This window comes from Chelonia mydas, chromosome 13, assembly GCF_015237465.2.
Source record: "Chelonia mydas isolate rCheMyd1 chromosome 13, rCheMyd1.pri.v2, whole genome shotgun sequence".
NCBI lineage: Eukaryota > Metazoa > Chordata > Testudines > Cheloniidae > Chelonia > Chelonia mydas.
In genome coordinates, this window is record NC_051253.2 from 33,811,455 (window position 1) to 33,828,089 (window position 16,635).

Sequence of the window (16,635 nt, forward strand, 5' to 3'; positions counted from 1 at the left end):
GCTCAGGTCTCCAGCCCCGCAGGAGGCGCCGGTGCTGGGCACTTGAGCTGGGAGGGGAGCGCCGGTTTCAGCCCCGGGCGGTCCCCAGGCTCAAGCCCCGAGCCCTGGAGCGGCCCCAGCTCTGCTTCAGCCCCGCGGCTCCGCTCCCAGCTTTGCTCAGCGGACACGATACTTTGTCTTGAGAAGTGTGGTCGCCGCAGGCGTTGCTGGTGGCCAGGGCTCCGGAAGGGAAGGCGTGCGGTCCGCGCCGCCGGGCCAGCGCCGCCAGCGCCCCGCGTTCTGCAGCCCGGCCGCGGCGGGGAGAGGCGCAGCGCTGCGCCCCTGGAGCGGGCGGCGCAGAGCCCGAGCCTGGCAGGGGCGCGCGCAGTGAGACCGGGGAACCAGTGGGAGCTTCAGCCAGCCCTGAACCCGTGAGCAAGCCAAGACCCTGGCGGCCTCTAGCCTGGGCTGGGCACCTGCCTCGCTACCCTCCCGGCAGTGGGGGTTAAACAAACGTTGCTCTTTTGCTCAAGCTTTGAGATACCTCCCGGGGTCACGGCCAGATGAAAACGCTGGCAGTTATGTGCTGCTGCCTCCAAAGTCCAAATTCGGAACCGACAGTCTGAGGCCCCGATTCTGAACTGAGCGAGGGCCGGTTTACGCGCGTCAGAAGCCCCCGCGTGCGGGAGCCGCGCAGGGCCGTTGTGTACGGACAGTGCAAGCTGCCAGATTTCTTTTCTGATTTTTATCTATTTAATTTTTCCCAGATGCAGGAAATTACGGGAGGGTTCGACTACAGGGCAGGTCGGAAGATAATTATTTATTGACACTAGACATTGATTTCAAAAACTTTAAGCTTTAGAAGAGTTAAAACAGACATTGTCAACATCACTTGTCAAAACATACAAAGTAAACATCCTTAAATCAAACTCACGTTCTCCATCAGCCTTTTTCTTACATTGCCTATCTATAAATTACAATGGTTATCAATGAAAATATTTTTGTCAGTTTGTGTGTGTACGGTGAAATCCACGTTTCCTGACATTTACCAATAAAAATCCAATCCTCCCAAATTTAGCTATAACGTCTTTGTGTTTCCATGCGATGCACTCGACATTCCTTAGAACTTGCCATGCCTGTGTACAGAAAAGAGAGAGTAAAAAATGAAAAAAAAAATTAAAAACCCAGATATAGTATCATGTTCCCAAATGAATAAGAATTGAATCAATGCTGTTTGTGGGTTCATACTATAAATTATTTGCAAATATTTGGATGATGATGGTGAAGAAGAAGAAGCAGCAGTAACAACAGGAGAAGAAGAGGCAAATAATATTCATTCACATCCTATGTATCATGTATTTCAAAGCTACTTTCACATCCTTGTTTCGCAATGTATAAATAATCGGGTTTAACATTGGTGTTAAGACGCTATATAATACGGAGATCAGTCTGGCGCTATCTGGTGTGTATCTTGAACTGGGTCTCAGGTAGGAGAAGATAGAGCTGCCATAGTACAGAAGGACCACAGTCAGGTGGGACGAGCAGGTGGAGTATGCCTTCCTCTTCCCTTTGGAAGAAGGCATCTTCAGTATAGTTGAGATGATGTAAGTGTATGATAGAAGGATGCAGGCAAAGGGGGTCCAGGCTATGAAGAGGCCAATGCAGAGCAACAGGAGTTTGTTGAGAGAGGTGTCCCCACATGACAGCTCCAGCAGTGGCGGGATATCACAGTAGAAGTAGAAGTAATCAATACGGTTGTCTCCACAGAAGGGTAACCAGAAGGTGAAGACTGTGTGTATTGCAGAGTTAAGGAAGCCAGTTACCCAGGAGGCAGCTGCCAGCTGGAGGCAAATGCTTTTGTTGACAATCAGTGTGTAACACAGCGGGTTACAGATGGCAACATAGCGGTCAAAGGCCATGGCTGCCAGCAGGAGGCACTCGGTGCCCATGAAGGAGAAGAAGAAGTAAAGTTGCAGCGCACAGCCCTTGTAGGAGATGTTGCTCCTCTCAGAGAGGAGATGAACCAGCATCTGGGGGATGGTGGTGGTGGTAGAACAGATGTCCAGAAAGGCCAGGTTCCCAAGAAAGAAATACATGGGAGTGTGGAGTCTCTGGTCCACCAAAACAAGGATGATGATGCAGGTGTTCCCAAATAGGGTAAAGAGGTAAGTAAACAAAAACCCACTGAAGAGTGAGGGTTGCATCTCCCGGAGGCTGGAAAATCCCAAGATGATGAACTCCTCCAACACAGTTTGATTTCTTCTCTCCATGCTTCAACATTCAATGGTGTTACTGCCAAGAAATGGTTATAACATTTTAAGAGTAATCTTGTTATATGATATGCAATTGTTCCACTTGAAAACATTAATGTACCTGAGAGATTTTGGGGGGGATAAAGTCATTACAGAATATGATGCCAAGTATCAGAGGGTAGCAGTGTTAGTCTGTATCCACAAAAACAACAAGGAATCCAACAACAAGGAGTCCAACCTTCCACACAAACTTCCACATGGCTGGACTTTACAAAAACGAGACAAAGCCATTTACAATGCACAATTTACTTCTCTACAGAGGAAGAAGGACAGTAAACTATCTAAACTCCTACATGTCACAGGGGGCTACAACAGTGGTACCCTTAACTCACCCAACAATATTGTTAATCTATCCAACTACACACTTAGCCCGACAGAAGAGTCTGTCCTATCTCCGGGACTCTCTTTCTGCTCCACCATTCCCACACACGATACAGTTCTGCAGTGATCTGGAAGCCTACTTTCACCATCTCCGACTCAAGGAATATTTTCAACACACCACTGAACAGAGCACTGACCCACAGGAACCCTTCTACCAACACTACAAGAAGAAAAATTCTGCATGGAATTCTCCTGATAGTCGAAAAGACAGACTGGACTTCGACACAGAGTGCTTCCACAGATATGCACAGGCTGAAAATGTGAACAAACAGCATCACTTGCCTCATAACCTCAGCTGTACAGAACTCAACGCCATCCACAGCCTCAAAAACAACTCTTACATTATAATCAAAGGGGCTGACAAAGGAGGTGCTGTAGTCATCATGAACAGATCGGATTATGAGCACAAAGCTGCCAGGCAACTCTCCAACACCATATTCTAAAGGCCACTATCCTCCGATCCCACTGAGGGTTACCAAAAGAAACTACACCATCTGCTCAAGAAACTCCCTGCTATAAGCACAGGAACAAATCTACACAGACACACCCCTAGAGCCCCAACCAGGGGTATTCTATCTGCTACCCAAGATCCATAAATCTGGAAATCCTGGATGCCCCATTATCTCAGGAATTGACACTCTTAGAGCAGGATTATCTGGCTATTTGTACTCTCTCCTCAGACCCTATGCTACCAGCACTCCTAGCTCTCTTCGAGACACCACTGACTTCCTGAGGAAACTACAATGCATTGTTTCAGAGAAACAGCCGTGTTAGTCTGTATTCGCAAAAAGAAAAGGAGTACTTGTGGCACCTTAGAGACTAACCAATTTATTTGAGCATAAGCTTTCGTGAGCTACAGCTCACTTCATCCGAGCTTCATCACGAAAGCTTATGCTCAGATAAATTGGTTAGTCTCTAAGGTGCCACAAGTACTCCTTTTCTTTTTACAATGCATTGGTGATCTTCCTGAAAACACCATGGATGTAGAAGCTCTTTACACCACTATTCCACAAGAGGATGGACTACAAGCTGTCAGGAACAGTATCCCTGACAAGGCCACGGCACACCTGGTGGCTGAGCTTTGTGACTTTGTCCTCACCCTCAACCATTTCAGATTTGGGGACAATTTATACCTTCGAATCAGCAGCACTGCTGTGGGTACCCACATGGCCCCACAGTATGCCAACATTTTTATGGCTCACTTAGAACAACGCTTCCTCAGCTCTCATCCCCTAGCATCCCTCCTCTACTTGTGCTATATTGTTGACATCTTCATCATATGGACCCACAGGAAGGAGGCTTTTGAAGAATTCCACCTGGATTTCAACAATTTCCACCCCACCATCAACCTAGCCTGGACCAGTCCGCACAAGAAAGCTACTTCCTGGACACTATAGTGCAAATAAGCGATGGTCACATAAACACCACTCTATACTGGAAACCTACTGACCACTATACTTACCTACATGTCTCTAGCTTCCATCCAGGACACATCACACGATCCATTGTCTACAGCCAAGCCCTCAGATACAACCGCGTTTGCTCCAATTCCTCAGACAGAGACAAACAGCTGCAAGATCTTTATCAAGCATTCTTAAAACTACAATACCCACCTGGGGAAGTGAGGAAACAGATTGACAGAGCAAGACAGGTACCTAGAAGTCACTTACTACAGAAGAGGCCCAACAAGGAAAATAACAGAATACCACTGGCCATCACATACAGCCCCCAGCTAAAACCTCTACAGCACATCTTCAACGATCTACAACCTATCACAGAAAACGGTCCCTCACTCTCACAGATCTGGAGAGGCAGGCCAGTCCTCACTTACAGATAGCCCCCCAACCTGAAACAAATACTCACCAGCAACTACCCACCACACCACAGAAACACTAACCCAGGAACCAATCCCTGTAACAAACCCCGTTGCCTTCTCTGTCCCCATATCTACTCTAGCGACACCATCAGAGGACCCAACCACATCAGCCACCCCACCAGGGGCTCATTCACCTGCACATCTACTAAATGTGATATATGTCATCATGTGCCAGCAATGCCCCTCTGCCATGTACATTGGCCAAACAGGAGAGTCTCTATGTAAAAGAATAAATGGACACAAATCAGACATCAGGAACGGTAACATACAAAAGCCAATAGGAGAACACTTCAATCTCCCTGGACTTTCAATAACAAATTTAAAAGTAGCCATCCTTCAACAAAAAAACTTCAAAAACAGACTTCAAATAGAAACTGCAGAGCTACAATTCATTTGCAAACTTAACACCATTAATTTGGGCTTGAATAGGGACTGGGAGTGGCTGGCTCACTACAAAAGCAATTTTCCCTCTCTTGGTATTGACATTTTCTCATCAGTTATTGGGTGTGGACCACATTCACCCTGACTGAATTGGCCTTGTAAACACTGGTTCTCCACTTGTAAGGAGAACCCTTCTGTTCATGTGCCAGTATATTTATGCCTGTATCTGTAATTTCCACTCCATGCATCTGAAGAAGTGGGTTTTTTTACCCATGAAAGCTTATGCCCAAATAAATCTGTTAGTCTTTAAGGTGCCACCAGACTCCTCATTGTTTTTACAGAATATGAGTCACTCAGATACATTGGTGATGAAACTTGTATATTAATACCTGGAACTTATAGAGTGCCTTTCATCTAATCTCACAAAGTACATTCCAAAAGAGGTAGGAGACATCATCCCCATTTTACCAATGGGAAAACTAAGGCACAAAGAAGTGACCTGACATAACCAAGCTCACAGAGCAGGCCTGGCATCCCTTCCACGAGGACACACTGCTCTCCACTGCCTTTATCAAACTCAGTGGCAATCCTTGAATAGGATTCAGTGGGCTTTGTATCAGGCCACTGATAACCATATAGAGAGACAGGAAGAAAGAACAAGTAATATAATAGTGTGACGTTCCCCTCTGGTGTTATCTGGACCGGTGATCTGCTAGGTCACTCCAGTCCTTGACTCTGGGAGCCAGCCTTACCCTGCTCTGCTGTGAGAACCCCCCCCACACACACACACACACTCCTGGGCTGTTCACGCACAGCCCCTGGCATGTAAGCCACTCCCAGCTACTTGCAACTGAATGACACCAGCCAATATCTCCAGCCCCAGACACAACCCTAGGAACCTCTGTCTTGCAGTGTCCAGTTCTGCCCGCTGGGCGCTGCAAGCTTATATGAATTCATCAATTTAACAAAAAGAAAAGGAGCACTAGTGGCACCTTAGAGACTAACCAATTTATTTGAGCATGAGCTTTCGTGTCCGATGTAGTGAGCTGTAGCTCACGAAAGCTTATGCTCAAATAAATTGGTTAGTCTCTAAGGTGCCACTAGTACTCCTTTTCTTTTTGCGAATACAGACAAACACTGCTGCTACTCTGAAACCTGTCAATTTAACAAAGAAATTGATATGTACTAGGCTTGTTATCCCAAGGGGAGTCTCTGACATGCTTCAAAGCAAATGCACTGCTTCAGGTAGAATAAACAAACACATTTATTAACTATGAAAGATAGATTTTAAGAGATTATAAATCAAAGCATAACAAGTCAGATTTGGTCAAATGGAATAAAAAACAAAACACATTCTAAGCTGATCTTAACACTTTCAATGCCCTTAAAAACTTGGATGCTTCTCACCACATGCTGGTTGGTTGCTCTTCAGTCAGTCTCTCCCCTTTGATCAGCTCTTCAGTCGCTTGGTGGTGATGTCTGTAGATGGAGGTGCAAGAGAGAGGAAGAGCATGGCAAACGTCTCCCCCTTTTATCATGTTCTTTCTTCCCTCTTGGATTTGCCCCCACCCACCCTTCAGAGTCAGGCGAGCATTACCTCATCGCAGTCCAAAACTGACCAAAGGAAGGGGGGTGTTTCACTCGAGAGTCCAACAGATCCTTTGTTGTTGCCTAGACCAGTGTCCTTTGTTCCTGTGAAGCTGCGCTGGGTTTGTCCCATACATGCGCTGATGAGGTGTGAACTACCCCTCTGATTCTGGAGAGTTTTTACCTCGTTTGATTTAAGCCATGAGGACACATTCTCAGCCTCATAACTATATACGTGAAATTACAACCTATAGCATTACTATGACATTACTATAACATTATTATAACAACCATGCTCAGTGCATCACGAGCCTTCTGAAGACACCCGACATGACAAACTTTGCATTGGATACCCACACAATCATATTATAAGGATGAACGTGGGGGTGCTGGGTATTCCCCCAAGGTACAGAACGTCACAACTAGATAGATAAGATTAGATTAGATTAAAAGTGCAGTGTACCGTGTATGCTTGAGTAGGGTTTGTGTGTTTGTAAATTTTTGTGTGATTGTATTATTACTGTGGGTGCAGTGTTTGTTGTGTAGGGTGCATGGAAAATTATGTTTTATTTGACAAAATGTGTACTTTGGTGTGTATCTGTTTACAAAATGTGCACTTCCTTGTTAATTTTTTGTTGTTGTTATGCAACTGGTCAGGCCACAAATTTCTATTTATGTTGCATAATTTTCATTTACACTGAATCAAATTATCAAGGTACCTAGTGCAGTTGAGAACAGAATTTATTCCATTGTATCCACACAGATGCAAGCACAAAATACATAAAAATACACATATACACACACAACAAACCTAGAGAGTGACATCTACACAAAACCCACATTCTCAGGGAAGCCCTTTTAGGCACACAAAAAAAATCCCACTCAAACACATTCTCCATACAGAGACTCAAATAGAAACACACAAGTACAGAGATGTTCAAGTAGATACATTTACAACAGAAAACCCAGCAGACTCACAAATGGAGCCAGGACCAGTGTAGCTGCACTTACACCAACTATGGATCTGGTCCATCAAATTCAACAGAGCTACACGGATTTACGTGAGCTGGGGTTCTGCCCCATTATATTCCTTTACCCATTAGCAAATACCACTAGACTTATTAGAACATTATGGGTAGGACTGGTTGAAAAATGTTCACTGACCCTTTAAAAAAAAATAATGAAAAACTGGATTTTCAAAAACAGTGAAAATATTCATGGGAAGTATCTGCTTTCCTGTAATTGTTTTGATTTTTCACGGGGATGGGGGCTACTAATTTCCAGAGGCTTTAAGCAAAAAAATGCTCATTTTTTTTCAGTTTTTGGCTGAAAATATTGAAACTGGTTTGGGTGCTCCCTGCAAGAATGGGCAGGAGCCATTAAAACCACAGGCTCTGGACTTCTCTTTTCATGGTCCTGAAGCGGAAGCTGCTACGCAGCTCTCGGCAATGGTCCCCTCTCTCTGAGTAACTCAACACACATAAAAAGCCTGCAGCACCGAGCGTCAGAGCCTGGGTCTACTGATTCGGGATGACGGAGCTCACGTTGCAGGATTAAAAACATCAGTGTAGAAGTTCCCGCTCCGGCAGGGGCCCAGGCTTGGAAACCCAGAGTGGGTGGGAGGGTACAGCCCAATAATGTCTATATTGTCCTATTCCCCTCTTAGTGCGAGCCCTGCATTCCCCAGTCAGATGTCCCGGGCTCTGAGACTTGGTGCCAGGGGGGATTATTTGCTGGGTAGCTGTACCCTCTGTGGCTACGTGGGCAGACAGGGTGAAACATCCAATCCATTCTCGGGAACAGACAAACCTCACCTGTGGCACAGCCAGGCACACTATTAATAATTAGGGCTGCAGATTTATCATGGCATTTTTTATCCAGAATCACAGGGTGGCAGTCACGGTAAATTTGCTAAAAGCCAGGGATTTAGTGGCAGCTCCGGGAGGTGGCACCGAGCACCCGGAGCAGTGCCTGGCACCCAGCCCTGACCCCAGCCCTGTGCAGAGGGGAGGTCTGCATCAGCCGGCTCTACCTCTTGCTCTGCTCTGTGCCTGTTTCTATGCTAGCCAGCCCCTTCCCCAGCCTGCTTTGGCTCCTGCCTCAGCCGGCTGACTGGCAATTCTGACACCCTGGCCCACGCTCGCCTCAGGAACATCAGCAGCTGCTGTGTCTGCTCCAGAGGGGCAGCCGGGCCACACCTGAGAGGTGCTGCGACCCCGCGCACTTGGTCACAATGCCTGGAGGGGGGAGCTGAGCCCCGCCCAGGGGGACTGGAGTCGCAGGACCCCCCACTGCTGGGTGAGTCACGGACACACACAAAAAAGTCACAAAGAAATGGGAAAAGAACCTTGGCTCTGACTTCTTTCCTGCTGTGACAGCCTTCAACCCTGTGAATAATGTTTAATGAGCACCCCCACATTTGTCCCCACTTCCCTGCCTCATACAGTGCCATTCCATTAGTGAGAATGAGATCCCAGAGTGCTGAGAGGCAAAGCACTAGCCAAACCAACAACCAACAACCCAGAGTTACCTTGGCAGCGTGACATGATGCATAGTATCTTTGATAAGACCAAGAAAAAATGAAGGACAATTCTGTAGGTTAGATACATAAGAGTAAGTTAGAGTGAGTGATTAGATGTGTGTGAGAGAGAGAGAGAATTCTGGAGACAATTTAGATGTTGATGGCTCCAGAAAATGAACTTGGGGCCATAACAGTAACAAAGGAAAACGCCCCAGACTGTCTTGTACTTGCCTTCCCACTTGTGATCCACTGCATTGTTTCTGAAACCCATTTACCAACAGAAGAGAAGCTTTTCTGCTAGAGGATCTCAGATCTTGATCCTTTCTGTATTGTTCAGTGACCGCTGGGATAAATTCCCCAGGGTTGTCTCTGAATAAGGGTGCCCAGGAGAATTAGTAATTGCATTCTGTCTGTAAACACTTTGATCAATGAAATCAACTCAGCAACGCAGAAACAACCATTCAATTCAGAGATGGCCTAGTCCAGATTGCAAGGCCAATTGTACGTGTTGATCAAAGTGAAGAATATTCTTCATCACTGTTAAGCTGTATTTGTTGCAATAAAGGCCTGAGCCCTTAGAGCCTGGACAATTTACCTAAGTTCCTCAGGTACAAGTACGTGTGATAAGGATGTAACATTTGTATTTATAGATTTCAAGAACAAATATAATTGATTGCTAAGCCAAAAGCTTTTAGCAATTCCTGTTAGTGAAATCAACAGCATAGCTCTTGTTGGAACTGGTGTGAGGTCTGACTAGGCTGTAATGGGATACTGTGTCCACTTCATCATGACCAAACCATCACGCTGGGAACTAATTGCCCTACCTTGTTGGCACTCTCAGGATAGAGCTGAGAACTCACTGGACCATGGGTAGTTCTTAACTCCCCTCTCAGCCCTAGAGTGACTTCTTAAGGACAGAGTTGAGGCAGATTGGCAGGGAGTGGGTGTAGGGAAATTCACAGAGCCCTTGCCATGCTGATTGTGGTCTCCAGAAAGCCAAGGGAAGAATCCTACAGAGAAATCAGCTCTTTCCACTTTGAATTTCTAAATCTCCAGTTCAATTCTATCCCCTGGCAGGAGTGACTCCAGTTTGTTACCACCTGGTGGCTGTCTGGTGTCTCTTGTGAATTGCATACAGTGGGTCTCAGACCAGCTGCCAGTGGACAAGTCTCCATGTGTAAAATGTATTCACCAACAGCCTTGGAATTCATTTGCAAACCTCTTGCTCCATTCATAACAGTGGCCAAAGGCTAGTGGCAAAGTTCACTCCAGTGCCATTCCCACTGAGTGTGACTTTCAGTGTGAACTGGACAATCCTTCGAATATCCCAGCCTAAACCTGCAAAGGCCTCGCGTGTACTTGATGCTGAAGGGTCATGGACCTTGAGCTACCCTGGGACACCTGGATGCAGGCTCCCCAAAGCAGGGATGAGGCAGAATGGCGGGACACTGTGTTGGAACTGTCACTACTTCAGCCTTAGCCTGAGATCTTTGATGGGTCACAGGACAAATTCTGTTCTCATGTGTAGAGCTGTGCTTGTTGGATTAGGGTTTTCTTCCATTGGATCTTGGCAATTGACAAAGTTATGATGCTGACTGGAATGGTCTCAGCCTTTAGAGCCAGTCTTTTCTTGCCTGTGATTTTTGCCAATCGTGATTATTAAGTAGAGCTGGTAAAAGAATAACAAAACCTCTGATTTATAAACTTGTTTTTGAATAACATAGTAAGGACACTTCTCTAATGATTGGAGAGAAGGCTGTTCCAAGACGATTGACTGTTTAGAGCAGGTAGCTGAGCATCAGTTTTTCTGGGTTCAATTCCTCTCTCGGGGAGAGGAGTGGGTGTAGCAGTTAAAGTGTGTGGGGCAGTTGGGAGTCAAGATTCTGAGGTAAAAGGGCACATCAGGGAGCTGGTTCAACGCACCTGTGAATGTTGTAATCTATCTCCACCTTCCTGTGGAGATCAACGGTCTTCTTTAATTGACAGCTCTTCAGGGAAGGGATCATATTCTCAAATATACCCTTGTTGTGGCCATATCATAGAATCATAGGGTTGGAAGGGACCTCAGGAGGTCATCTAGTCCAACCCCCTGCTCAAAGCAGGAACGATCCCTAATTAAATCATCCCAGCCAGGGCTTTGTCAAGCCTGACCTTAAAAACTTCTAAGGAAGGAGATTCCACCACCTCCCTAAGGTAACGCATTCCAGTGTTTCACCACCCTCGTAGTTAAATTTTTTTTCCTGATATCCAACTTAAATCTCCCCCACTGCAACTTGAGACCATTACTCCTTGTTCTGTCATCTGCTACCATTGAGAACAGTCTAGAGCCATCCTCTTTGGAACCCCCTTTCAGGTAGTTGAAAGCAGCTATCAAATCCCGCCTCATTCTTCTCTTCCGTAGACTAAACATCCCCAGTTCCCTCAGCCTCTCCTCAGTCCCCTAATCATTTTTGTTGCCCTCCACTGGACTCTTTCCAATTTTTCCACATCCTTCTTGTAGTGTGGGGCCCAAAACTGGACACAGTACTCCAGATGAGGCCTCACTAGTGTCGAATAGAGGGGAATGATTACGTCCCTCGATCTGCTGGCAATGACCCTACTTATACACCCCAAAATGCCATTGGCCTTCTTGGCAACAAGGGCACACTGTTGACTCATATCCAGCTTCTCATCCACTGTCACCCCTAGGTCCTTCTCTGCAGAACTGCTGCCTAGCCATTCGGTCCCTAGTCTGTAGCGGTGCATTGGATTCTTCCGTCCTAAGTGCAGGACTCTGCACTTGTCCTTGTTAAACCTCATCAGATTTCTTTTGGCCCAATCCTCCAATTTGTCTAGGTCCCTCTGTATCCTATCCCTACCCTCCAGTGTATCTACCTCTTCTCCCAGTTTAGTGTCATCTGCAAACTTGCTGAGGGTGCAATCCACACCATCCTCCAGATCATTTATGAAGATATTGAACAAAACCGGCCCCAGGACCGACCCTTGGGGCACTCCACTTGATACCAGCTGCCAGCTAGACATGGAGCCATTGATCACTACCCGTTGAGCCCGACAATCTAACCAACTTTCTACCCACCTTGTAGTGCATCCATCCAGCCCATACTTCTTTAACTTGCTGACAAGAATACTGTGGGAGACCGTGTCAAAAGCTTTGCTAAAGTCAAGGAACAACACGTCCACTGCTTTCCCTTCATCCACAGAACCAGTTATCTCATCATAGAAGGCAATTAGATTAGTCTGGCTTGACTTGCCCTTGGTGAATCCATGCTGACTGTTCCTGATCACTTTCCTCTCCTCTAAGTGCTTTAGAATTGATTCCTTGAGGACCTGCTCCATGATTTTTCCAGGGACTGAGGTGAGGCTGACTGGCCTGTAGTTCCCAGGATCCTCCTTCTTCCCTTTTTTAAAGATGGGCATTACATTAGCCTTTTTCCAGTCGTCCGGGACTTCCCCCGATCGCCATGAGTTTTCAAAGATAATGGCCAATGGCTCTGCAATCACATCCTCCAATTCCTTTAGCACTCTCGGATGCAACGCATCTGGCCCCATGGACTTGTGCATTTCCAGCTTTTCTAAATAGTCCAGAACAACTTCTTTCTCCACAGAGGGCTGGTCACCTCCTCCCCATGCTGTGCTGCCCAGTGCAGTAGTCTGGGAGCTGACCTTGTTCGTGAAGACAGAGACAAAAAAAGCATTGAGTACATTAGCTTTTTCCACATCCTTTGTCACTAGGTTGCCGCCCTCATTCAGTAAGGGGCCCACACTTTCCTTGACTTTCTTCTTCTTGCTAACATACCTGAAGAAACCCTTCTGGTTACTCTTAACATCTCTTGCTAGCTGCAACTCCAGGTGTGATTTGGCCTTCCTGATTTCACTCCTGCATCCCCGAGCAATATTTTTATACTCATCCCTGGTCATTTGTCCAATCTTCCACTTCTTGTAAGCTTCTTTTTTCTGTTTAAAATCAGCAAGGATTTCACTGTTAAGTCAAGCTGGTCGCCTGCCATATTTACTATTCTTTCTACACGTCGGGATGGTTTGTCCCTGTAACCTCAATAAGGATTCTTTAAAATACAGCCAGCTCTCCTGGACTCCTTTCCCACTCGTGTTATTCTCCCAGGGGATCTTGCCCATCAGTTCCCTGAGGGAGTCAAAGTCTGCTTTTCTGAAGTCCAGGTTCCGTATTCTGCTGCTTTCCTTTCTTCCTTGTGTCAGGATCCTGAACTCGACCATCTCATGGTCACTGCCTCCCAGGTTCCCATCCACTTTTGCTTCCCCTACTAATTCTTTCTGGTTTGTGAGCAGCAGGTGAAGAAGAGCTCTGCCCCTAGTTGGTTCCTCCAGCACTTGCACCAGGAAATTGTCCCCTACATTTTCCAAAAACTTCCTGGATTGTCTGTGCACCGCTGTATTGCTCTCCCAGCAGATATCAGGGTGATTGAAGTCTCCCATGAGAACCAGGGCATGCGATCTAATAATTTCTGCGAGTTGCCAGAAGAAAGCCTCATCCACCTCATCCCCCTGGTCTGGTGGTCTATAGCAGACTCCCACCACGACATCACCCTTGTTGCTCACAGTTCTAAACTTAATCCAGAGACTCTCAGGTTTTTCTGCCACAATGCTCCAAAGTTGCTCCTGAATTATAAATAATGACTATGAAACACACAACAGTTATATAGGTAGGAAGAGCTGATATCTCTGCAGGATGCTGTCCTTGGCTTTCTGGAGGTCACACATAGCATGGCAATGGCTCTGTAATTTACCTACACCCACTCCCTGCCAGTGTGCCTCACCTCTGTCCTTAAGAAATCACTCTAGGGCTGAGAGGGGAGGTAAGAACTACCCATGGTCCAGTGAGTTCTCAGCTCCATCCTAAGAGTGCCAACAAGGTGGAGCAATTAGTTCCTAGTGTGCTGGGGTGGTGATGACATGGACACAGTATCCCATTACTGACACCATCCCTGCTCCACTATGATGTCTGCTGTTGCTGTCACTGACAGTTATTGCTAAAAGCTTTTGGCCTAGGCATCAGAGTCAAGAAAGAGAGACAGAGGGTCAGGAGCTGTAGTGGGAAAGCTGTAATTTGGTGCCCAGAGAGAACAGGGACCACCAAGGCTGGATTATGTCTAGAATCATAGAATCATAGAATATCAGGGTTGGAAGGGACCTCAGGAGGTCATCTAGTCCAACCCCCTGCTCAAAGCAGGACCAATCCCCAATCAAACCATCCCAGCCAGGGCTTTGTCAAGCCTGACCTTAAAAACTTCTAAGGAAGGAGATTCTACCACCTCCCTAGGTAACGCATTCCAGTGTTTCACCACCCTCCTAGTGAAAAAGTTTTTCCTAATATCCAACCTAAACCTCCCCCACTGCAACTTGAGACCATTACTCCTTGTCCTGTCCTCTTCTACCACTGAGAATAGTCTAGAACCATCCTCTCTGGAACCACCTCTCAGGTAGTTGAAAGCAGCTATCAAATCCCCCCTCATTCTTCTCTTCTGCAGACTAAACAATCCCAGTTCCCTCAGCCTCTCCTCATAAGTCATGTGTTCCAGACCCCTAATCATTTTTGTTGCCCTTCGCTGGACTCTCTCCAATTTATCCAGTCTACCTAGCTACTGGCAGGGAATGCCAACTGTAGGAAAGATAATGGTTTATAGGTATTTTAAATCTGCTTTTCTAAGCTTTGGGCACCGTTTGGACAAATCCTCCTGCTTCTGTCTCACTGCAAACTCTTCCTAGCCTCAGGCCTCCAAAGGGGAACTCCAGCCAAGTCAAAGGACATCTGGACCTGCCAGGTAGCCCAGCTGGTGCCCAGGGAGGAGTAACCCAAAGTCCCAGTCAGAGCGGTAGGATTGTGGGGTTCCCACCCCAGAGAGAAGTAGAGGCATGAGTCAACCACATGAAAGGGGTGTGCTCAAGGGACTGGAGAAGGGTTTCAGAAGGGAGTAGCCAACTGAGGACGCTCCCAGAAGAGCAGATAAGTTTTAAAGTCTGGGCTGTATTTTATTACAGCCACATGTTAGGAAAGATGTGGGCAAACAGGAGATAGTCCAGAGGAAAGCAACAAAAAATGCTTAAAAGTTTAGAAAGTCTGACCTATGAGAAAAGAGAAAAAAACTGGGAAAGTTTAGTCCTGAGAAAGGAAGACTGAGGGGGAACTTGATAACAGTCTTCAAACACATTGTTATAAAGAGGACAGGAATCAGTTGTTCTTCATGCCCACAGAAGGTAGGACAAGAAACAATGGGCTTAATCTGCAGCAAGGGAGATTCAGGTTAGATATGAGGAAAAACTCTTTTACTCTCAGGGTAGTTAAGCTCTGGAACAGGCTTCCAAAGGAGGTTGTAGAATCTCCATCACTGGAGGTTTTTAAGAACAGGTTGGGCAAACCCGTGCCAGGATTGGTCTAGTTTTACTTGGTCCTGCCTCAGCACAGTGGCTGGAGTTGATGACTTCTTGAGGTCCCTTCCAGCCTGACATTTCAATGATTATAATTGTCATCCCATAAGGCCAAGCTCCTGATGTTCTGATGCAATTTAGTGAGGTGAAATTCCCATTGACTTCATAGGCTTGGATTTTCCACAAAAAGCTCCTTTCTGAACCAGCCCTAGTAAAGGGACCAAGCACTAGTATCTAACATTGATACATCATACGGTCACACTGGGCATAATTCTTCAGTCACATGTTGGTGTGAGTCCTCTGACATCACTGGAATTATTCAAGATTTGCACGGCAATGAGTATCAATCCTTCTTTGTTTTGTGTTGTTTGTCACCATAATAATTCTTGACCAGATTTAACCTAAAGCAAAGACATCATTTCCTGAAGTGAAGAGGTGCTGAAGGCTCTCCAGGAGGGCACAGCTGGACCTCTCAATTGTCCTCCAGAGACTCCGCTTTAATTCTGAAGAGTAAGGACTAGGGTCACAAGGAGAAATAAGGGGTTTCAACACTCGGGGTCTGATTGCCTCAGTTTCAGATGCTCTGCTGCCTTGTGGAGCTCACACCCCCAAATTAGGAACCCAGGGACAGACTCACAAAACAACTTGGGTGTGGTGAGGCTGAGCATCACCATACTTAGCTTTTAGGAAGCTGGAGAATCACTGGGGCTCACAAAGTGAGAGTCTGGTGCCTTAGCTCCCTATGCAACGGGTGAGAGATTGGCGCTACGAATGTGACTCACAAAAGGCAGCCCACTAGGTGGGAAGATGCCACAGGGAGGTGGCAAGGAGAGGGGAGTCCTCTTTTGTAGACAGGTTCCTAATCCCATTGGCAGGGAGGCACCTCCCTCTGCTTGAGATTCTCAGCTGCCAACCGTCCCTTGGTGTTAGGCACCTACATCATTTTGGAGGGGGTGAAAAGCAATCCCTCCTAACGTTTAGCCCAGTGGTTAGCGTATTTACTTGAGATGTGGGAGACTCCTAGTTCAAGTCCCTCCACCCCGACAATCCCTGAGTGGGAGGGCAGATTTGAACAGATCTTTTAGATTCATAGACTGTAAGGCCAGAAGGGATCATCGAGATCATCTCGTCTGTCTTCCTGCATATTGCAGGCCGCAGAATCTTACCCACCCACTGCTGTAATACACCCCTCACTT

General features: G+C 46.5%; 1 protein-coding gene across 2 annotated transcripts; it reads right to left on the minus strand.

The window, feature by feature from the left end:
• Nucleotides 1–1,316: 1,316 nt before the first annotated feature.
• LOC102941433 (olfactory receptor 5V1) lies at nucleotides 1,317–9,253 on the minus strand. Of its 2 annotated transcripts, XM_043526813.1 has the most exons (2): nucleotides 9,230–9,253; nucleotides 1,317–2,219 (listed from the first exon to the last, which is right to left on the minus strand). In XM_043526813.1, the coding sequence occupies exon 2, from the start codon at nucleotides 2,181–2,183 to the stop codon at nucleotides 1,317–1,319; it is 867 nt and encodes a 288-aa protein (XP_043382748.1). In that variant the 5' UTR covers nucleotides 2,184–2,219; nucleotides 9,230–9,253. The 2 variants fall into 2 exon arrangements, with proteins under 2 accessions (XP_043382748.1, XP_027685532.2); XM_027829731.2 differs by lacking the exon at nucleotides 9,230–9,253 and having other exon boundaries at nucleotides 1,317–2,249.
• Between the last annotated feature and the right edge of the window lie 7,382 nt (nucleotides 9,254–16,635).